Source organism: Equus caballus, chromosome 11 (assembly GCF_041296265.1).
Source record: "Equus caballus isolate H_3958 breed thoroughbred chromosome 11, TB-T2T, whole genome shotgun sequence".
Classification (NCBI taxonomy): domain Eukaryota; kingdom Metazoa; phylum Chordata; class Mammalia; order Perissodactyla; family Equidae; genus Equus; species Equus caballus.
This window is the reverse complement of record NC_091694.1, coordinates 55,330,637-55,347,071: the sequence shown is the minus strand read 5'-3', so window position 1 is coordinate 55,347,071 and position 16,435 is coordinate 55,330,637. Positions and strand designations below refer to the sequence as shown.

General features: G+C 42.5%; 1 protein-coding gene across 12 annotated transcripts in view; it reads right to left on the bottom strand.

The window, feature by feature from the left end:
• The window catches only part of ARHGAP44 (Rho GTPase activating protein 44), a 180,720-nt gene that overhangs the window by 60,133 nt on the left and 104,152 nt on the right, over positions 1-16,435 (bottom strand). For 11 of the 12 annotated variants that reach the window (XR_011423089.1, XR_011423090.1, XR_011423088.1 and 8 more), the window contains exons 4-6: positions 10,997-11,073; positions 4,498-4,609; positions 2,375-2,451 (exon numbers count right to left, since the gene is read on the bottom strand). Coding sequence is in view for 9 of the 12 variants with exons in the window: in XM_001503326.6 (XP_001503376.2) it covers positions 2,375-2,451; positions 4,498-4,609; positions 10,997-11,073 (266 nt within the window). In the remaining 3 variants the exon portion in view is untranslated. Of the gene's footprint in view, positions 1-2,374; positions 2,452-4,497; positions 4,610-8,290; positions 8,400-10,996; positions 11,074-16,435 lie in introns of those variants that run through there. The other variant, XM_023653532.2, reaches the window with a different exon arrangement.

Here is a 16,435-nt window from a genome sequence, read left to right as displayed (position 1 = left end):
ATCTAAAAGGATTTTTTTTTGTCTGAAATAACAAAGGTTGTAAAGTGTCTAAGATGAAGTTTATAAGCATAAAAATTTGGGTAGGGAAGTAGATATCTCCTTACCAAATCCAATATAGAAGAGAAGACCCCAATACACAAGCTGACAATATGAAAAAGTTTGTTAAAACATGGATGAGAGGTCCCTCATGACACTTCTCTAAGGTTTCAGAATCTACACACCACTTGGTTTCACCATTAAAAACATCACACAAGACTGGGTTGATCGTGGCTGTCACCCAGGAGTAACTCTCCCTCTCATAAGAAGACTAAACAAAAATATGTAAGTGCAGATGGTAATGATAAGCTTTGACGCTAGCATACGGCCCTCTGAACAGAAGCTCTGAGCTGAAAATTCAGGTTTTCCTTACAGAAGCAGAGAAAAGACCTCTGAGCTAAGCACTCAGGTCCTCAGAGAAGGAAATCACTCTGCAAACCCAGGAGCATGGTGTCCACCATCATCCTAAAAGTGGGACAGTTAGCATTTCTTCAATCATCTTACATGACTCCCCCAGCAAGGGACTTGAACACTGGCGTTGTGGGAGGCAATTTTCTGTGGTACAAGGACGCAGTACTAAGTAACACCAAATCAATACTCCACATGCAATCTGTGCTCTCCATCCCTCCAAGCACACTAAGGAGAGAGCCCCAGATCTGGGCCAGAAGAACAACTGTGCAGCATCTCCTCCCCTTCCTTCGTAACAAAAGGAGACAAGCTTCAGGACCCCAGCCTTCCGCAGGCAAGAAGGTCTAAAATTGATTAACATTGGCTTTGCTTTCATCCTGTTCACATCCATGTTTACCTGATATTTGTTGCAAAGGGCATTGTTTTTCAATTTATGTGAGTGCTCTAAAGTTTCTTTTTAAATAGATTCATTTTGCAAAAGAGAGCCAACCTTTTACAAGATTTGCAGGCACAGATGGCAAAAATCATTCAGGTGGACTGAAGTTTGGGGAACATGAAGTTAACTAAAGAAACTTGTGTTTCTCTGCTGATCTAACTGTTTTATTTCTGGTCTTGGGAAACGCCCTATACTTTTCCTTGGTCCAGACGCAGAATTCCAGTGTCCCAACTACGTACAGTAGCAGCTTCCTTTTACATGATCTCACGTGACACTCAAAACAGCCTCCTCAGGTCAACTCACAAATGTGGTTACTACCTGTGTCCAGGTGAGGAAATTACTACTCTGGGAGGCTAAGGGACTTGACCAAGGTCACAGGTCTAGGAAATGGGTGATGGAGCTCTTGGTACTTCGTCTCTGATTCCTGGGACAGGACGCTTTATCCTACATCTCTCAGCCCAAGGATATTCTGCTTTCTTTCCATTTATTTTTCTCAAGAAATTAAAACAAGATGTAGAGATTATTAAAATCGACCTACAACAGACCTAAAGTAGAAGCGAAATGTTCCTTTCATATTAATATTCAGGAGACTGCATTCTTCGAACTTGCAGACTTACACAACACACACACACACACACCACTGTAGAAAATAAAAAGGCATATGTGCACAACCATGACATTTGACAGCCACAGCCACAGTCAAGGCCACCTCAGGGTCTCTGGCATACCCTGCTGTCACAGGAATTTTCTGTTGTCTTCCAGGAGATGGGTGCAGGAGAAGAGCGGCCCTGTGGGAACTTTACTTCTCTCATAATGGTCTCAGGTTTAGAGAATGACTACAGAAAGGAGATGTCTACACCACTGGCTTCAGGAGAAGGTGAACGGGTCCCCAGGATCTGAAACTCTCCCCTCATGATAGACACGACATATCATCCATCCTGCCTGCTTGGTCTCTGCTCTCCTACCTGCTTTGTCCCCTCCACCCCAGACACGCTAGTCTTCACTCTGTACCTTGGGTATGTCAACCTTATTCCCACCACAGGGGCTTTGTATGTGCTGTTCCTGCTGCCATGGACAGTTCTGCAGCAGCTCTTTGCCTGGTACCTCCTTTTCATCGTTTATGTCTCAGATCAAGTGTCATCGCAAAAACGCCTTCTCTGTGGTCCTCTACCTTGTGCTGTTGCCCCTTTCCTCATCGCTCCCTGCCACAATTGCCCTGTGCTATTTTCTTTACATGACAATGGCCACTTGAAACCATCTTGTGTGTCTGTTCACCCGCTTCGTGTCTACCTCCCAAACCAGACTGCAGCCTCCTCAAGAGCAAGACCCCATATCTCCAGCCCTCTACTCTCACCTCCAGCGCCTGGCACACAGCAGGCGTTAAAGACTAGATGAGTGAAAACACTTACACACACCCACGTACAAACCCTGCCCCCAAATATGATCACCAGTCCTTCAAAGAAGCAAAAAGGAGAGCAAAGAAACCCTACATACCTCGTTCGTGAAGAATCCATGTCCAGCACCAACTTTGCTAAATGTTTCCTCTGTTTTTGAATATTTGGGATTTCCACCTGTGGTTACAGGAGATAAAAGGCACAAACGGAAGCTCAAGATAAAGTCTTAAACAACTATTGACAGCCACCCAACAAGTTTGCTAGAGGTCTCCCAACCCTTTTCAGATGAAATTCTTGATTCCTTTTCCTGAGCTCAAGTCTGCTCTTTCTTTGCTGGCCGTCTGCCAGGGCCTCCATCAACCCAGACTGTCTCAGAGGCTCTCGCATCTCCCTGCTCACTCAGGCCTATTCTCATTGCTGCTCTTACCTCAACCAGCAAAAACAGGCTCAATCACTTCTCTCTACCGCGTAAGGGCCAAAGGCGGGGAGGAACGCAGTCAGATCTGACACACAGACCCAACTCAAAACAGACAGCAGAAGGATGAAAAGACCACCAGTCTCAGGAGACCTGAGGCTGTGGGGAATGTAATTAGGATCTATTTCTGTAGAAGTAAAGTAAGACTTTTTCCAAAGTAAATAATGAATAACCATCACCATGGCTTCTCTCAGCTGTGAGTTCTTCCATAGTGGTTGTATGTGGACACTCTTTTTATATTTTTATTTCTAAAAATGACTTAACTGAACATTCCAGTGCAGGATTTTGGTCCCAGGCCCAGCAAAAGTGGGGCAGGATGTGAGAATTTAAAAGGGAAATTGGCTGTAAACTGAATCAAAATCATCTCGGGCCGTGGCTTTTATATAAAGCAAAAATGTGAAGAAGATCCAGTGTTCCATGAAGTGCTTTCCATTCACTCTCAGGAGCAGCGTGAGTAATGTCCTGAGTGTAACCACTTCCAGTGGGAAGGAGAAGGTAACAGACTCCAGGCACCTGGCGCCATCACAGAGCCTAGAGGCAAAGCTGCAGAGTCACGCGGGCATCTTATTCGTACAAGCGACTCTCAGCACCCAGCTCAGCCCTGACCCTCGGGTTTGCTTTCAGCTTTGGCGGGGACCCCAGACCACCCTTAGGAAAAGCAGAGGGCCTCTCATGAATGTTCTAGGCTGAGGGATGACCTGTAAGAGGATGGATCTGAGAAGTCTAGAGCTGGTCTACATCAAAACACCATATCTAGGATTTTCTCCTTGAATACTTTTAGGCACTTAGGTAATTATTTATGCATACATCTGTCCCAGAAATAGCACCAGGGGATGTGGAGGTGCTGGGGGCGGTCCAGAAAGGAAACCAAGCATGGCCTCGGGAAATGCTGTCTGATGGTAGCCTGGAGCCACCTGTGGCTATGTCATTTTAAATTCAAATGAACAAAAATTAAACAAAATTAAAAATTTAGTTCCTTAGACACAGTAACCACATTTCAAGAGCTCAATAGCCACAGGTGGCTAGTGGCTGCCAAACTGTGCAGAGGTCAAACGTTTCCATCATTGCGGGCAGTTCTAAGGGACGGTGCTGATTAGGCTTTTGTCTTTGCTTTTTCCCCCACACCTGCTGTCTTTAGCAGCACCAGTTAGGTTTTGTATGGCAACTGAAGGCAACTAGGAGGAGGTTCAGGGAAAATAAAGTCCCCCAACCATTTCTCTTCCTATTGATAATAGTTCACTTGGTTGAAGCTAGCAAAATCGTCACACAGGCATCAAGATTCCTTTTTAATGAAACAGTTTTATTTAGCGTCCTTTATAGTCCAAAGAGAATCGACTTATATAAACTGCAAGAGGCCTTACAGAGTCTCTTGGACATGGGTCCCCAGTCCCTCGTGAGGAGGGGCAGCTGTTCATTTCATTGAAGATGAGACGAGTGGAGGGGCAGGGGTGGCAAGAGCTGTGGAGACTGGTGGGGAAGGAGTAATGCTGCCAGCTTTGCATGTTTACCCGCTGGAATGTCAACAGAGAAGAGCGTGGTGGGAGAAGCGGGTGGCAAACAGCTGAAAGGGCTGCCATATTGGGGAATCTTGACTATGTGGTTGGGTGGTAATAATCCCCGATGAAAAACAGTGTCAGGGAGTGGGTGAGGGACAGAAACAACAACGAGGCTGGAAGCAGATGGACTAAAGGGCCCACTGTGCTGTCCTTCCCTGCTCACTTAGGCCTAGCCTCATGCCTGCTTCCTACCTCAGCCAGCAGAAACAGGGGCTCGATCACATCTCTCTCCACCTGCAATTCAAAATGAATCAGCTCCTGAGCCAGCTTGTCCTCTGTTTCTCCGCAGAGTTTCAGCATCTTCCTGCAACCGAAGGGGAAGAAAACATACTGAATACCCTAGAAAGCAAGATGTCACCGCATCATACTGTCATCACCTCCGGCTGGGTAAACTTTCATGAGACAGTGTTAATAAATTGGTTGATTTCCATGGCGTCCCATTGACCAACGTGCTCCACCCGCTTGCATTTCTGAAGTCATCAGTTTGTTAAATGATGCTGAGTACCTACTGTGTGCTTGCGGTAAAAAGGGACACGTAGGGAAACATGAGAGAGAGAGGGAGAGGACAGACTCAAGCATGCTAAATCCATAGACCTAAAAAGAGCCAGTGTTTCTATCTCCCCTGAGAGCACCGGAGAACCCAGCTAAAATCGATGCATGAACAAACTAACATCTTCAAACACACACCAAAACTCAACTTTACTACGCTCTAACAGAAAGAAAACTCTTTCTCCTAAGCTATGAAAAGTTATTTAACACAGGATGTAGACAATTATCCACTGAAAAACCGAAACAGAAAAACCATTCCAAAAGTTTACTAATAATGGGCAAACAAAAGACCTGAATGAGTAGAAAGTTATGCCATATTCCTAGGTGAGAGATCACAACATTTCAAAGATGTTAATTCCTCTGAATGGTATACAAGCAGTTCTCCCTTGCATGGTACCACGTTAACTGAAACTCACATAAAGAGTGTTTTCAAATCAATAAAAGTATGGGAAGAGGTAATTGTTATTCTAAGTTAGTACGTACCTTTCCTGTCCCTATTTTTACACTTTTACCACATACGTATGTGTTCACATACAATATATAATCCTGCTCCTTCACTCAGTTAAAAAAGGTTACACCAATGGTTTCGCCCTGAACCTATCCTGCTATTATTTGTGATTTATTTATTATTTCTTTTTTAAAGATTGGTACCTGTGCTAACATCTGTTGCCAATCTTTTTTTTTCGTCTTCTTCTCCCACAAAGTCGCTGGTACATAGTTGTCTATTCTAGTTGTGAGTGCCTCTGGCTGTGCTATATGGGACGCTGCCTCAACATGACCTGATGAGCAGTGCCATGTCCATGCCCAAGATCCAAACCACCAAAATCCTGGGCCACCGAAGCAGAGTGCGTGAACTTAACCACTCCGCCACGGGACTGGCCCCTATTATTCGTTTTTTAGATTCATCATTATCTCTGGGGCTTATCCATCTTGACACATGCCGAATTAGATCATTTTGCAGTACAGAATTCCATTCTATGGATATATCACCATTTATTAAGCCTTTCCGTACCAGCAATTTTTGGCTAGCAGTGCTGCAGTACATATGCTGTCTCTTTCTGCAGGTGTGAAAATTCTTCTATGCAAAGAAGAGAAGATATGCATACCCTTAACCTTACAAGATATTGCCAAATTGCTCTCCAGAGTGACAGTACTGACTTCACTCTCAAATGAGAGTTCCCACTGCTCTACACTCTTGCCAACTCACAGTACTGGTAAGGCATTTTAATTTCTGCCACACTGGTGGATTCAAAATATCTGATTCTGGCTTTAATTTGCATTCCTTGACTACCGGTGAGACTGAGTATCTTTTCACGTTTTGGACGATCCAGCATCCCTCTTCCATGAAGTGCCTATTCATAGTCTTTGGCTATTTTTGTATCAGGACCTATTTATTGGAATTTATTGATAGAGTTCTTTATATACTTACAGACATGCATGTGGATATAGAATGATTCCAATTCTTTTTCATATTTGCTGCAAATGCCAAATCCCAGGTTGTGCGTTCATCTTTGTACCTTTTTAATGGTGTCTTTTATCTGATTCTTCTAACTCCATATTTCTACTGCTACTTCTTTTTAAAATTTTTAGCATTCACTATTGACTCTCAACTACAGAAAATGAGAATTTAGCTATATTTACATTCCCCCCCTCTATTTATTTGTATCAGTAGATAGTCTTTACACTATATTTTGACTCCATATGCTATTCGGAGTTAAGCTGGGTAGTGTATTATGATCACTGGTCTTTCCTGCACACTTAGTTGTTCTCTCTGGAGTTAATAACTGCCTTGTCTTGGTTTGCTTTAGTTTTCTGTGTACCTGATTGAACCCAAAATCCTCTGCCACTTTTCTAGTTTGCCTCTTAAGATACTGAACCACACTTGACATGAACGAATTTCATCTTCTTGAACTAGTCTCTCCCAGACCCATGTCAATCAAGATTGAGTTTTCCTTCTATCCCTAGGCACAGCTGTCTTCCTGCGATCTTCCTCCACCATTTCCTGGGATTCTCTCTCTCCTTCTCTGTCCTGGGTTGAACATGCTGTTTCCTATATCCTGTTTCCTATATTCCTATTCCTTTCTTTCTTGGTCGCTCCTCCACCATGGAACACCTCATGCTTTAGCTTTCTGAGAAGAGTGTGAGGGGAGTCCACTTCTGAGACCTTGCATGTCACAACATTCTCCTCCCCCCTCACATTGATTGATAGCGAGGCAGGATACTAAATTCCATGCTTCATATTCCTTCAGAATTTTGAAGGCATTGTTCAATAATCTGCTAGCTTCCATTATTGCTTTTGGCAAGTCTGGAAGCATTCAGATTTCTTACCCTTTGTAAGTGACCATTTTTTTCTCCGGAAGGTTGTAGAATCTTTTGTCACTAGTACTCATTGGCGGTGAGCCCACGCACAGGGTTAAATTTTTCTATTGCATTAGGAGCTCACTGGGCCCTTTCAATATAGAAACTTATGTCCTTCAGTTCTGGAAAACTCTTTTGGATTATTTTTTTCATTATGATTAGGATTATGATTTCTTCCTCTCCATTTCTCAGAACTCCTGTTATATAGGCCTAAGACTTCCAGGATTGGTCCTCTAATTTTCTAACATCTATTTTCTACATTTTTGTCTTTTTGCTCTCTTTTCTGGATGATTTCTTCAACTTTATCTTCGAAACCTTCTACTGAGAATGTCCTGTTCTTCATTTCTATGAGCTTGTTTCTGATCTATGAATATTTCTCTCCTGTAAGTATTTTTTAATTAACATCCTGTTCTTTTATTTCATAGATGCATTATCTTCTCTTATCACTTGAAAATTTAAGTGATAGTTTTCCTGAAATCTTTTCCACACAATATCAATTTCTTCCTGATTGTTTTGGCGTCTAGGCTTCAGGTTAGAGACTTTCCTCCAACGTCTGGTGACCTGTCTATCTTCAAGAATGGAGACTACAAAGCTCAGAGTGTGTGAGTGAAGCTCGTCAGCTGTGAGCTGGTCTGCAGGATGATATAGCTGGGCCATTCACTAGAGCACTGCCCCCTCCAATGTCCTGGAATGTTTAGTTCATTCCCATTGGGCTGGTCAGATTCTCCAAAGAACGTTCTTCTAACTTCCTGCCTAGAGGGTAAAGGCCTGGGAGCCGCATGAGTAGGGGAAGAGTCTCAGCATCTGGTATGCATTAGATCATTTAATTCTCTTCTGTAATGACTAGGACCCTTACATTCCACGGTGCCTGGTGTCCCCAGTCTAGGGATGTTCTGTTCTGCCTTCTCTGGAGCATCAAGGTCCAGACTTCTCTTAGGGTTGGAGGCAAGGGACAAGAGTCTCCCAGAGGTATGGATAAGGGCTGGGTCTGAGTGGTCTAAATGGCACCTGACTAGCTTTCAACCCACATTCTTGATTTTAATCACCACGCCACCCCCAAAGACCCACTATTCCAGACCTCCCTGGAGCTGCCAATCCCTAAGCCTTGTCAGCATTTCATGGTATAAACGATGTGGGTTCTCTGCATATCCCCCTTCCGGCTTGGGAGTCAGCTCCCTGGGACTTGCTAAGTCAGTTCCCAGTCAATCGTAATGCTTTACAGCACACAAAATGTTGTTGCTTGTCTTCTTTCCTGTTTTTCTTGTCTTGATGGGTTTATGTCTGTTAAGAAAAGAAAAGCTCTTTATTGTAGTGGATTTGGGAAGGGAACGAAATCAGACACGTTTGTTCAGTCTGTCTTCTTTACCTGGATGTCCTCCATCCCTTTAATTTCAGCCGTGCTGTGTCATCATGTTTTAGACCTGTCTCTTAGAAAGAGTACACAGCAGGATTTCACGTTTATCCACCTGAGACTCTCTATATTATAAAAAGTTGACTTTATTCCATTTACATCTCTTATAATTATAGATATATGTGCATTAATTGCTATTACCTTTATTTTCTGTTTTCCATGTATCCTGCTTTTCTTTGCTTTTTTCTCTTTTAGTCCCTTCTATGGGTTTTTTCTATTTTATTTATTTCCCTTTCCATCCTTTTATTGGTTTTGAAGTTATAAATTCTATTTCCATTCTTTCTGTAGTTACTCTTACTTGTCTTACATGCAAACTTCCCTTTAAGTTTAAATGTAATATCTTTATCCTCCTTTCAAACAATATAAGAGCTTGAAACACCAATTCTGTTTGCAATGCTTCATGTGATTATTTTCTAGTATTTTAGTTTCACTTTGCTTTAATGCCCCCCAAATTAATCACTGTTATATTGCTATTTTTTAATTCAATATTTATTTATATTTCCTTACACTGAAGAGTAGCAGAATTTGCCACCCCAAAATATGCCACTTTGGCACAAGGATGATTTTGAGCTGAAGGGAACCTAGAAGAAGATATAAAAAAGCTCTCTGCCCTCCCCCTGTTTACCTAAAAGCAGGACACAAATTTGTAAAGTTGTCCCCCCTTCCCCTCTCTACTAGGAAGGAGAGAAGTTAATCACCAGAGCAAACTGTAGACCCCTATCAGCCCAGAAAAGGCACCAAAGGAACCTACATTACAAACCTTAATAAGTAGTCCTTATCTTCCATTAGTTCCCTCATATATTTGCTTTCCCACAATTTGTCACCCTAGACAATCAAATTTCTTCTCCTTTGTCTTGTCACTTCTCTAAAAACTGTTGTTTTGTGAAAAACGTGATATAAGCCCAACTTTTTCCACCCCTTCGAGTGACTCATCACTGAGTTCTCCCATGTGTACGCAATGCACGTGTTAATAAAATGTGTATGCTTTTCTCTTGTTAATCTGTCTTTTGTCAATTTAATGTTCAGGGCCCCAATAAGAAACCCAAGAAGAGTAGAGGGAAAAATAAGTTTTTTTCATCCCCTACACCAGATTTACTAATTTTGTATGCTGTCTTGCTAATTGCATTGCATTCCTTTCTTCTGGACATAATCTATTTCACATAACCTCGACTAGTTCTCTCAGTGAGAAAGCGCAAGCAGTAACTTCTCCAAATCTTTGCCTGAAAATATCTTCATTTCCGCCTTATTCTTGAACAGTGATTTAGTTTATCGTAGAATCTAGGTTTCTCATATTTTTTCTCAATGCTTGAAGATATTCCTCCATTATTTCCTGACATTTACTTTGGCTAATGAATAGTCTGTTTACAGTCTAACTGTTCTTTTATGTATAATTATCTTTTTCTCTGATTGACTTTAAAGTCTCTCTTTTTTGTTAATAATCTGTAGTTTTACTATAATATGTCCAGGGATGGATGTCCTTTTGTTGATCTCAATCAGGACTTTCTCTGCTTCTTAAATCTAAAGACTTATGTTTTTCTTCAAACCTAGAAAAGAAACATTCAACCATAAACTTTCCCTTCTCTCTCTTTTCTTCTTCAGGAACTACCGCTAGACATAACACGGCAGCTTTGCATTCTGTCACCCACGCCTCTCCACCTAGTGACGCTTCTCTCCCGCACTTCCTTCTGTTCATTCTAGGTGGCAACTTCAGATCTGTTTCAAGTCCACCAATTCTCTATTTATGTGCAATTTCCAGTTTATCTCAATTAAGTTTTTAAATTATAGTAAGTATGATTTGAAACTTAAAAAGTTCCATCTGGTTTTTGATTCTGCCTATTTTTATCACATTGTTTGATTCTTTGGGTCAAGGAATTTTTGACTTAATTATATTTTTAAATTTCTTCTTAAATATAATTTTTTATAGTTTCTTTCATATTGTCCTATTATTTTTAGTTCTTAGGGTACTGATTCTCCTACTGATTGTGCCTGCTGAGTCTCTCTCATGATGATTCTATTTTTAGCTTGTTTTTATTGTGAGCTCAAAATCAGCAAGGGCTGTTCTTCTGGGAATCCTATAAGTTCTGACATCTGACATGGAGAGGTTTTATATTTGCTTCTGCTGGAGCCGTAGGGATTTCAATTGTCCTGCAACAGTTTCATGCTAATTTCTCCACTTGGGAGTCGCCTCGCTGCAAAAATAGTATGACTTCAGGGCCTGGCGTTCTGATTTCTCACGTAAACTTTTCTTCTACTCCACCCAGCCCCCAGCCAGACTACAGGTGTCCTACTGCTCCCCTGAGGAGCTCCAGTCCCCTTTTCACGGATGGGGACTTACCTAGAGTTGGCCCAAACCCATGCATGGTATCACCTTACCCAAGAAGTGTGTCATCTCCAAGGATAGCTGACCCTTCCATCAAACACTGAGCCAGTGTTGTCAAAGGCAATTTTTTCTGAAAAGGAAAAAAAACGTTGTCATGAAAACAACCTCCAACGTCACCCAGCTACTCTCAAATAGCAAAAAGTCAAATACTTGCCTAGACACTATATTAGCTAAGAAACAAACTGATTTTAAAATGTTTAAAACCTAAAAATGCATAGGATACCATGATGGGTTAGAATCAGAGATGTCAAAAATCAGAAAATTAAAACAAATTAAAATTGCCAATTTGGAAAATAAGCCTAAGGTTCACATGCTGTATTTTAAAATAAGGTGGGATGGCAGCAAGAAAAAAAGAGAAAATTTCAAAATTACATTAACAAAGATCTGAGCAATGCTTTAATTTCCAAAAATCTCCTGCAAAGTGTATTAGCCCTATTTTATGAACAAGGCAGCTTATGGTCAAGAAAGAAAAAGTGTTCACATACAATTACAATGCAAACAAACTAAGCATCAAAATAAAGACATACTCCAAGAAAGACATAAAATGGCCAAAAAGCACATGAAAAGATGCTTAACATCATTAGTCATTAGGGAAATCCAAATCAAAGCCACAATGATACCACCTCACATCCACTGGGCTGGCTAAATAATATTAATATATTTAAAAAACACACACAGAGAGAGAAAATAAGTATTGCTGAGCATGTATAAAAATTGGAACCTCATGATTTTCTGGTGGAAATGTAAAATGGTGCAGCACTGTGAAAAACTTTAGCAGTATTTCAGTAAGTTAAATAAAATTACCATATGGCCCAGCAATTCCATGTTTGGCTATATACTCAAAATAACTGAAAAGAGGTGGTCAAATATAAACATGCACATGAATGTGAAAAGCACATTCACAATATTCACAATAGCCAAGAGGTGCAAACAGCTCAAATGTCTATCAGTGGATGAGTGGATAAACACAATGTGGTATATCCATACAATGGAATACTACACAGCCATAAAAATGGTCCTGATATGTGACAGAATGTGGATAAACCTTGAAAACATCATGCTAAGTGAAATAAGCCAGGGCATATATTGTATGATTCTATTTATATGAAATGCCCAGAATAAACAAATCCATGAAGACAGAAAGTAAATTACAGGTTGCCAGGGGCTAGGGGGAGGGGGAATGGGGAATGATTGCTTAATGAGTATGGGGTTTCCTTTGGGATGGTGAAAATGTTCTGGAACTAGATAGTGGTGGTAGTTACACAATATTGTGACTGTACTAAATGTCACTGAACCGTAACTTTAAAATAGTTAGAATGGTTAGCTTTATGTTATATGGGAAGGGGGGGAGGGAGAGAAGAAGGGAGGGAGAGAAAAGAGGAAGGGAGGAAGGCAGGGAGGAACTTGGGAAGGCCGGAGCACGATCAGGGGTGTTGCTTGATCCACTTTCCCTCCTTACCAGGTATCGACAAGCCGCTCCTTACTGAGCCTAAACCATCCGGCACACACTGAAAACAAGGTAAGAACTGCCAGCATATCCCCAGGTCTTCTAGTCCTCACTGCTACACAGATAGTTCTTCAAACGGAAAGTGACTGAACCACACCTGGCTCACAGCCTCCTGCCGTAGGACACAGAGAGCTCCGGCTGTAATTCATTTACTAACCCAGTATTTGTGAAGTGCCCACTCAGGCACCACACCAGTGGCGAACGAGACTAGACACTCCCACGGAACTTACATTCTAATGCAGGGAGAAAAATAATAAGCACGGGAACTATGAGGAGATCATTTCAAATGGTTGGAAGTGCTGTGGACAACCGAAAGCAGGAAAATTGGTAGAGAGGGCAGCTGTGGGGTGTGGAGCTGTGATGAGGAAAGACTTCTCAGAGGGGTGACATTTAAGGTGCAACCTGAAGGAAGAGTCAGCCAGGCCTCAAGAAGATTTGGGAGAGAACATTCCAGGCAGAGGGAATTGCAAGTGCAAAGGCCCAGAGGTGGGAACTAATATGGCCAGTTCAAGGTCCCCAAGATGGGCAACATGGCTGGAGCCCAGTGAGTGACAGGAAGAGTGGCAGGAGAAGAGGGCAAAGGTGAGATGGGGCAGGGCCTTGTCAGCCAGATGCAGGCACTGGGGTTTCATTCTAAGGGCATCTCAGGACCATTGGAGGGCTTGTTTAAAAAGAGCATGATCGGATTAAAATAACTCAATCCTGAAACAGACAAAAGATGACTTGAGAGAGGGATCAAGGTGGAGACAGATTTTTAGGGCACCATCTATTAGAACTTAGGAATCTGCTTTGAACATTCCCGCAGAAGAGCTGCATGCCCTCAGATCTCTCCAGGGAAGAACATGGAGGTAGGTCACCCCTCAAGAGTGATATGGAAGCTCATGGGGTTCCCAAGAGAAACCAGGTGGGGAGAGCCCAGGACCTGTGTGGATAAAGCCTTCAACACATCTCTGCTACATCCCCCTCCACAGAAGTCAGATGCCTTCCACTCAAGGGATAAACTCGGGGCCGGCCCCATGGCCGAGTGGTTAAGTTCGCGTGCTCTGCTTCGGCAGCCCAGGGTTTCGCTGGTTCGGATCTTCGGTGGGGACATGGCACAACTCGTCGGGCCACATTGAGGCAGCATCCCAAATGCCACAACTAGAAGGACCCACAACTAAAATATACAACTATGTACTGGGGAGATTTGGGGAGCAAAAAAAAAAAAAGGATTAACTTATTACCCCATCATTTCAAATAAAATGGGACATTCTTCTTGGTAAAAACTAGATCAGGCAAGTCAGTGTTAATACCTCCAAATTTAAATACCACTTTCTTGTTGTCCCACAAAGCTATTAGGTAAAAGTTTCCAGAGACTTAATTAAAAGCACAGGAAACAGTATCTAGGAGAGCATCTGCTCCCACCTCACCTTTTTAAAAAAGTTATTTAAAGCACACTTTTAGAAAAATGTCTAAAGTGGTTAAAAAAGAAAAGAAAAGAGAAAGAGTTGAGCAGGTATAGTATTTTTGGTATACTCACAAAGAGAGCATGGCTTAAGGTATTAGTCCATAATCAGGGGCGATTTTGTCCCCCCAGGGGCATTTGGCAATATCTGGAGACAGTTTTGGTTGTCACATGCGGTGAACAGTACTCGTATCTAGTGGGAAGAGGCGAGGGATGCTGCTAAACATGCTAAAATGCACAGGACACTCCCTCGCAATAATGAATTAGCCAGCCCACACTATCATGAGTGCCAAGGCTGACAAACTCCACGGCTTAAGGAATGGTCTTCAATCTGCAAATTCCTAAAATATCCCAGGAACCAACCAGTGAAGATGCTCTGCCCCAATGTCAGGTAGCACAATTCTAGTATTGGTCAGCAAACACACAAAAATACCCATTTTGTTTTGTGCTGAGCATCATGATCCACCTTTAGGGCAGGAATGCTGCTTTTCTGTGTCCTTCGTCAAAATTTGACATGGAAGCAAGGTCAGAGAGGATCTTGCCTGTAGCAGACTAAAAGGGACTTCCAACGGCCTGGGAGTCGACATCCTTTGAAGAAATTTATCTAGCAGTAGGTGAGTGGTGCTTTTCCAAATATGGAAGATTAGTTCAATTACTTCTGTCAGTGAGTCAAGAAGAAAACTGTCTGTGGGTGACTGAAGGAGTGAAGGTCAAGATCAACAGAACAAGAAAAGCAACTCGGGGCTACAAGGCTGTTCAGAATCTATGGCGGGAGGATGGTGAGGAGACAGCCAAGCGTCTGTTCTCCAAAATTCACTCTGGAAAAACCAGTTTGAATCAGTATGACTGGAGGGGCCCTCCTCCTGAGCCAGGGAGGCAACATTATTTTCCAGTTGTTTCTAGTCACTCAACACCCTCAGTAATGACTCTGAGAAGCTCTTAGGTGGCAAAGAGGGTAGCATTAAGAGACAAAGTACCACAAAATTCAAGTTATTCCTGGTTCAATTGCCTTTTAATTCTTAGGACTTTAACATGGAGAATAACCTTTCTCTACCACGTCTGTCTGTCTACAGCAAAATGAATGAACTAATTTTGAGCAGGAATTATACGCATGTGGTACCAAACTCAAAAGGTGCTAGAGGGTTTACGTCAAAAAGTCTCCTTCCTGTCCTTAACTCTGAGCCACGTAGTGGTCACAGTCTCATCAGAGACCAGGACAGTAGCCAGTTTTTTGTGCATCCTTCCAAAAATATTCTAGGCAGACCCAGCTATGTACGTGTGTCCATTTTTAGTGGCTACACCTGTCCCCGCAAATGTTAGCACTATATATACACCCCACTCTATGCCTTCCTTTCCTGTTCGTGTAGAGAGGGATCTTCCATGTCATTTCCTATTGTGACATACAGAGCTGCCTCATTCTTTTTTTAAATAGCTACATAGATCATTGAATGAGGATGACAAAATGTATTTAAAAAGTCCTCTAATGAGGGTGCAACTGTCACAAGCCAGGGCCTGTGCTTGTGGCACGAGTGACTCTCATGAGGAAGAATTCACTCGAGGAGAGATGAGAACATGAGTGTCTGGATTCCAAGGGCGGGAGTGGGGGGTTAACTGAGTAAAACCTCTGTGGAAATCAACGATGAGTTTTTGTCTCGATGCTTTAAGAATCAAGAAATCAGACAGAAGCCACCAAACAAAAAGGGGAAGGAAGAAATGGGCTAAGGTGTATATCTTCATGTCAAAACGGGAATAGTGACCATCTGTAATCAAAGGCGGCAGAAAGTAAGCAGTCAGTGGCCTGTAACTCACAACAAACTGCACATTATTTCTATTTCTAAAGAAATTCTCTGAGACAAAGGAAAAATGGAGGGCTCCACAGATGCGGGCCTGTGACGCCTGCTCAGATGCGGGGCTATGACGTACTGCTCGCATGTGACGGAGGTGTCCTCTGCTGTCTGCCCACACTCTGTTCACCCCACTTCACCTACAAGGCTGTTGAGTCTTGGAAGGATGATGCCCACAGCTCTGGAAGAGTTGCTGGAGCTTGTTCCCTCAGCTGACAAGGATCCAGGCTGAGACAGTCACCTAATACTCAGGTGAATATGGGTGCCCAGGGAAGAAGACCTTACTTAGAAAGCCTCATCCAGGAAGTCAGTGATTGCCCTGGTCAAAAAGAAGCTATTCAAATAAAGTTTCCCCTGATTCTAGTGTACTGACAGAACCTGAAGAATTAAGGGTAGGGAAGACAGAACAGCCTAGGGTTTGAAGTAGTCAGTCTGACTGGTCTATGATGCCTGTGCTCTCTAACATGATCTTAGGCATAAGCAACACAGTTTATAGGGTGACTGAGACAAAAAGTCTGTGCTAACATCCATTGTATTCCCCAAACACACAGACACACAGACACACACACAGACATACATACCCACCCATATACACACACACTCCACATCCTCCATTTCTGAAAACTGCTCTCTACTA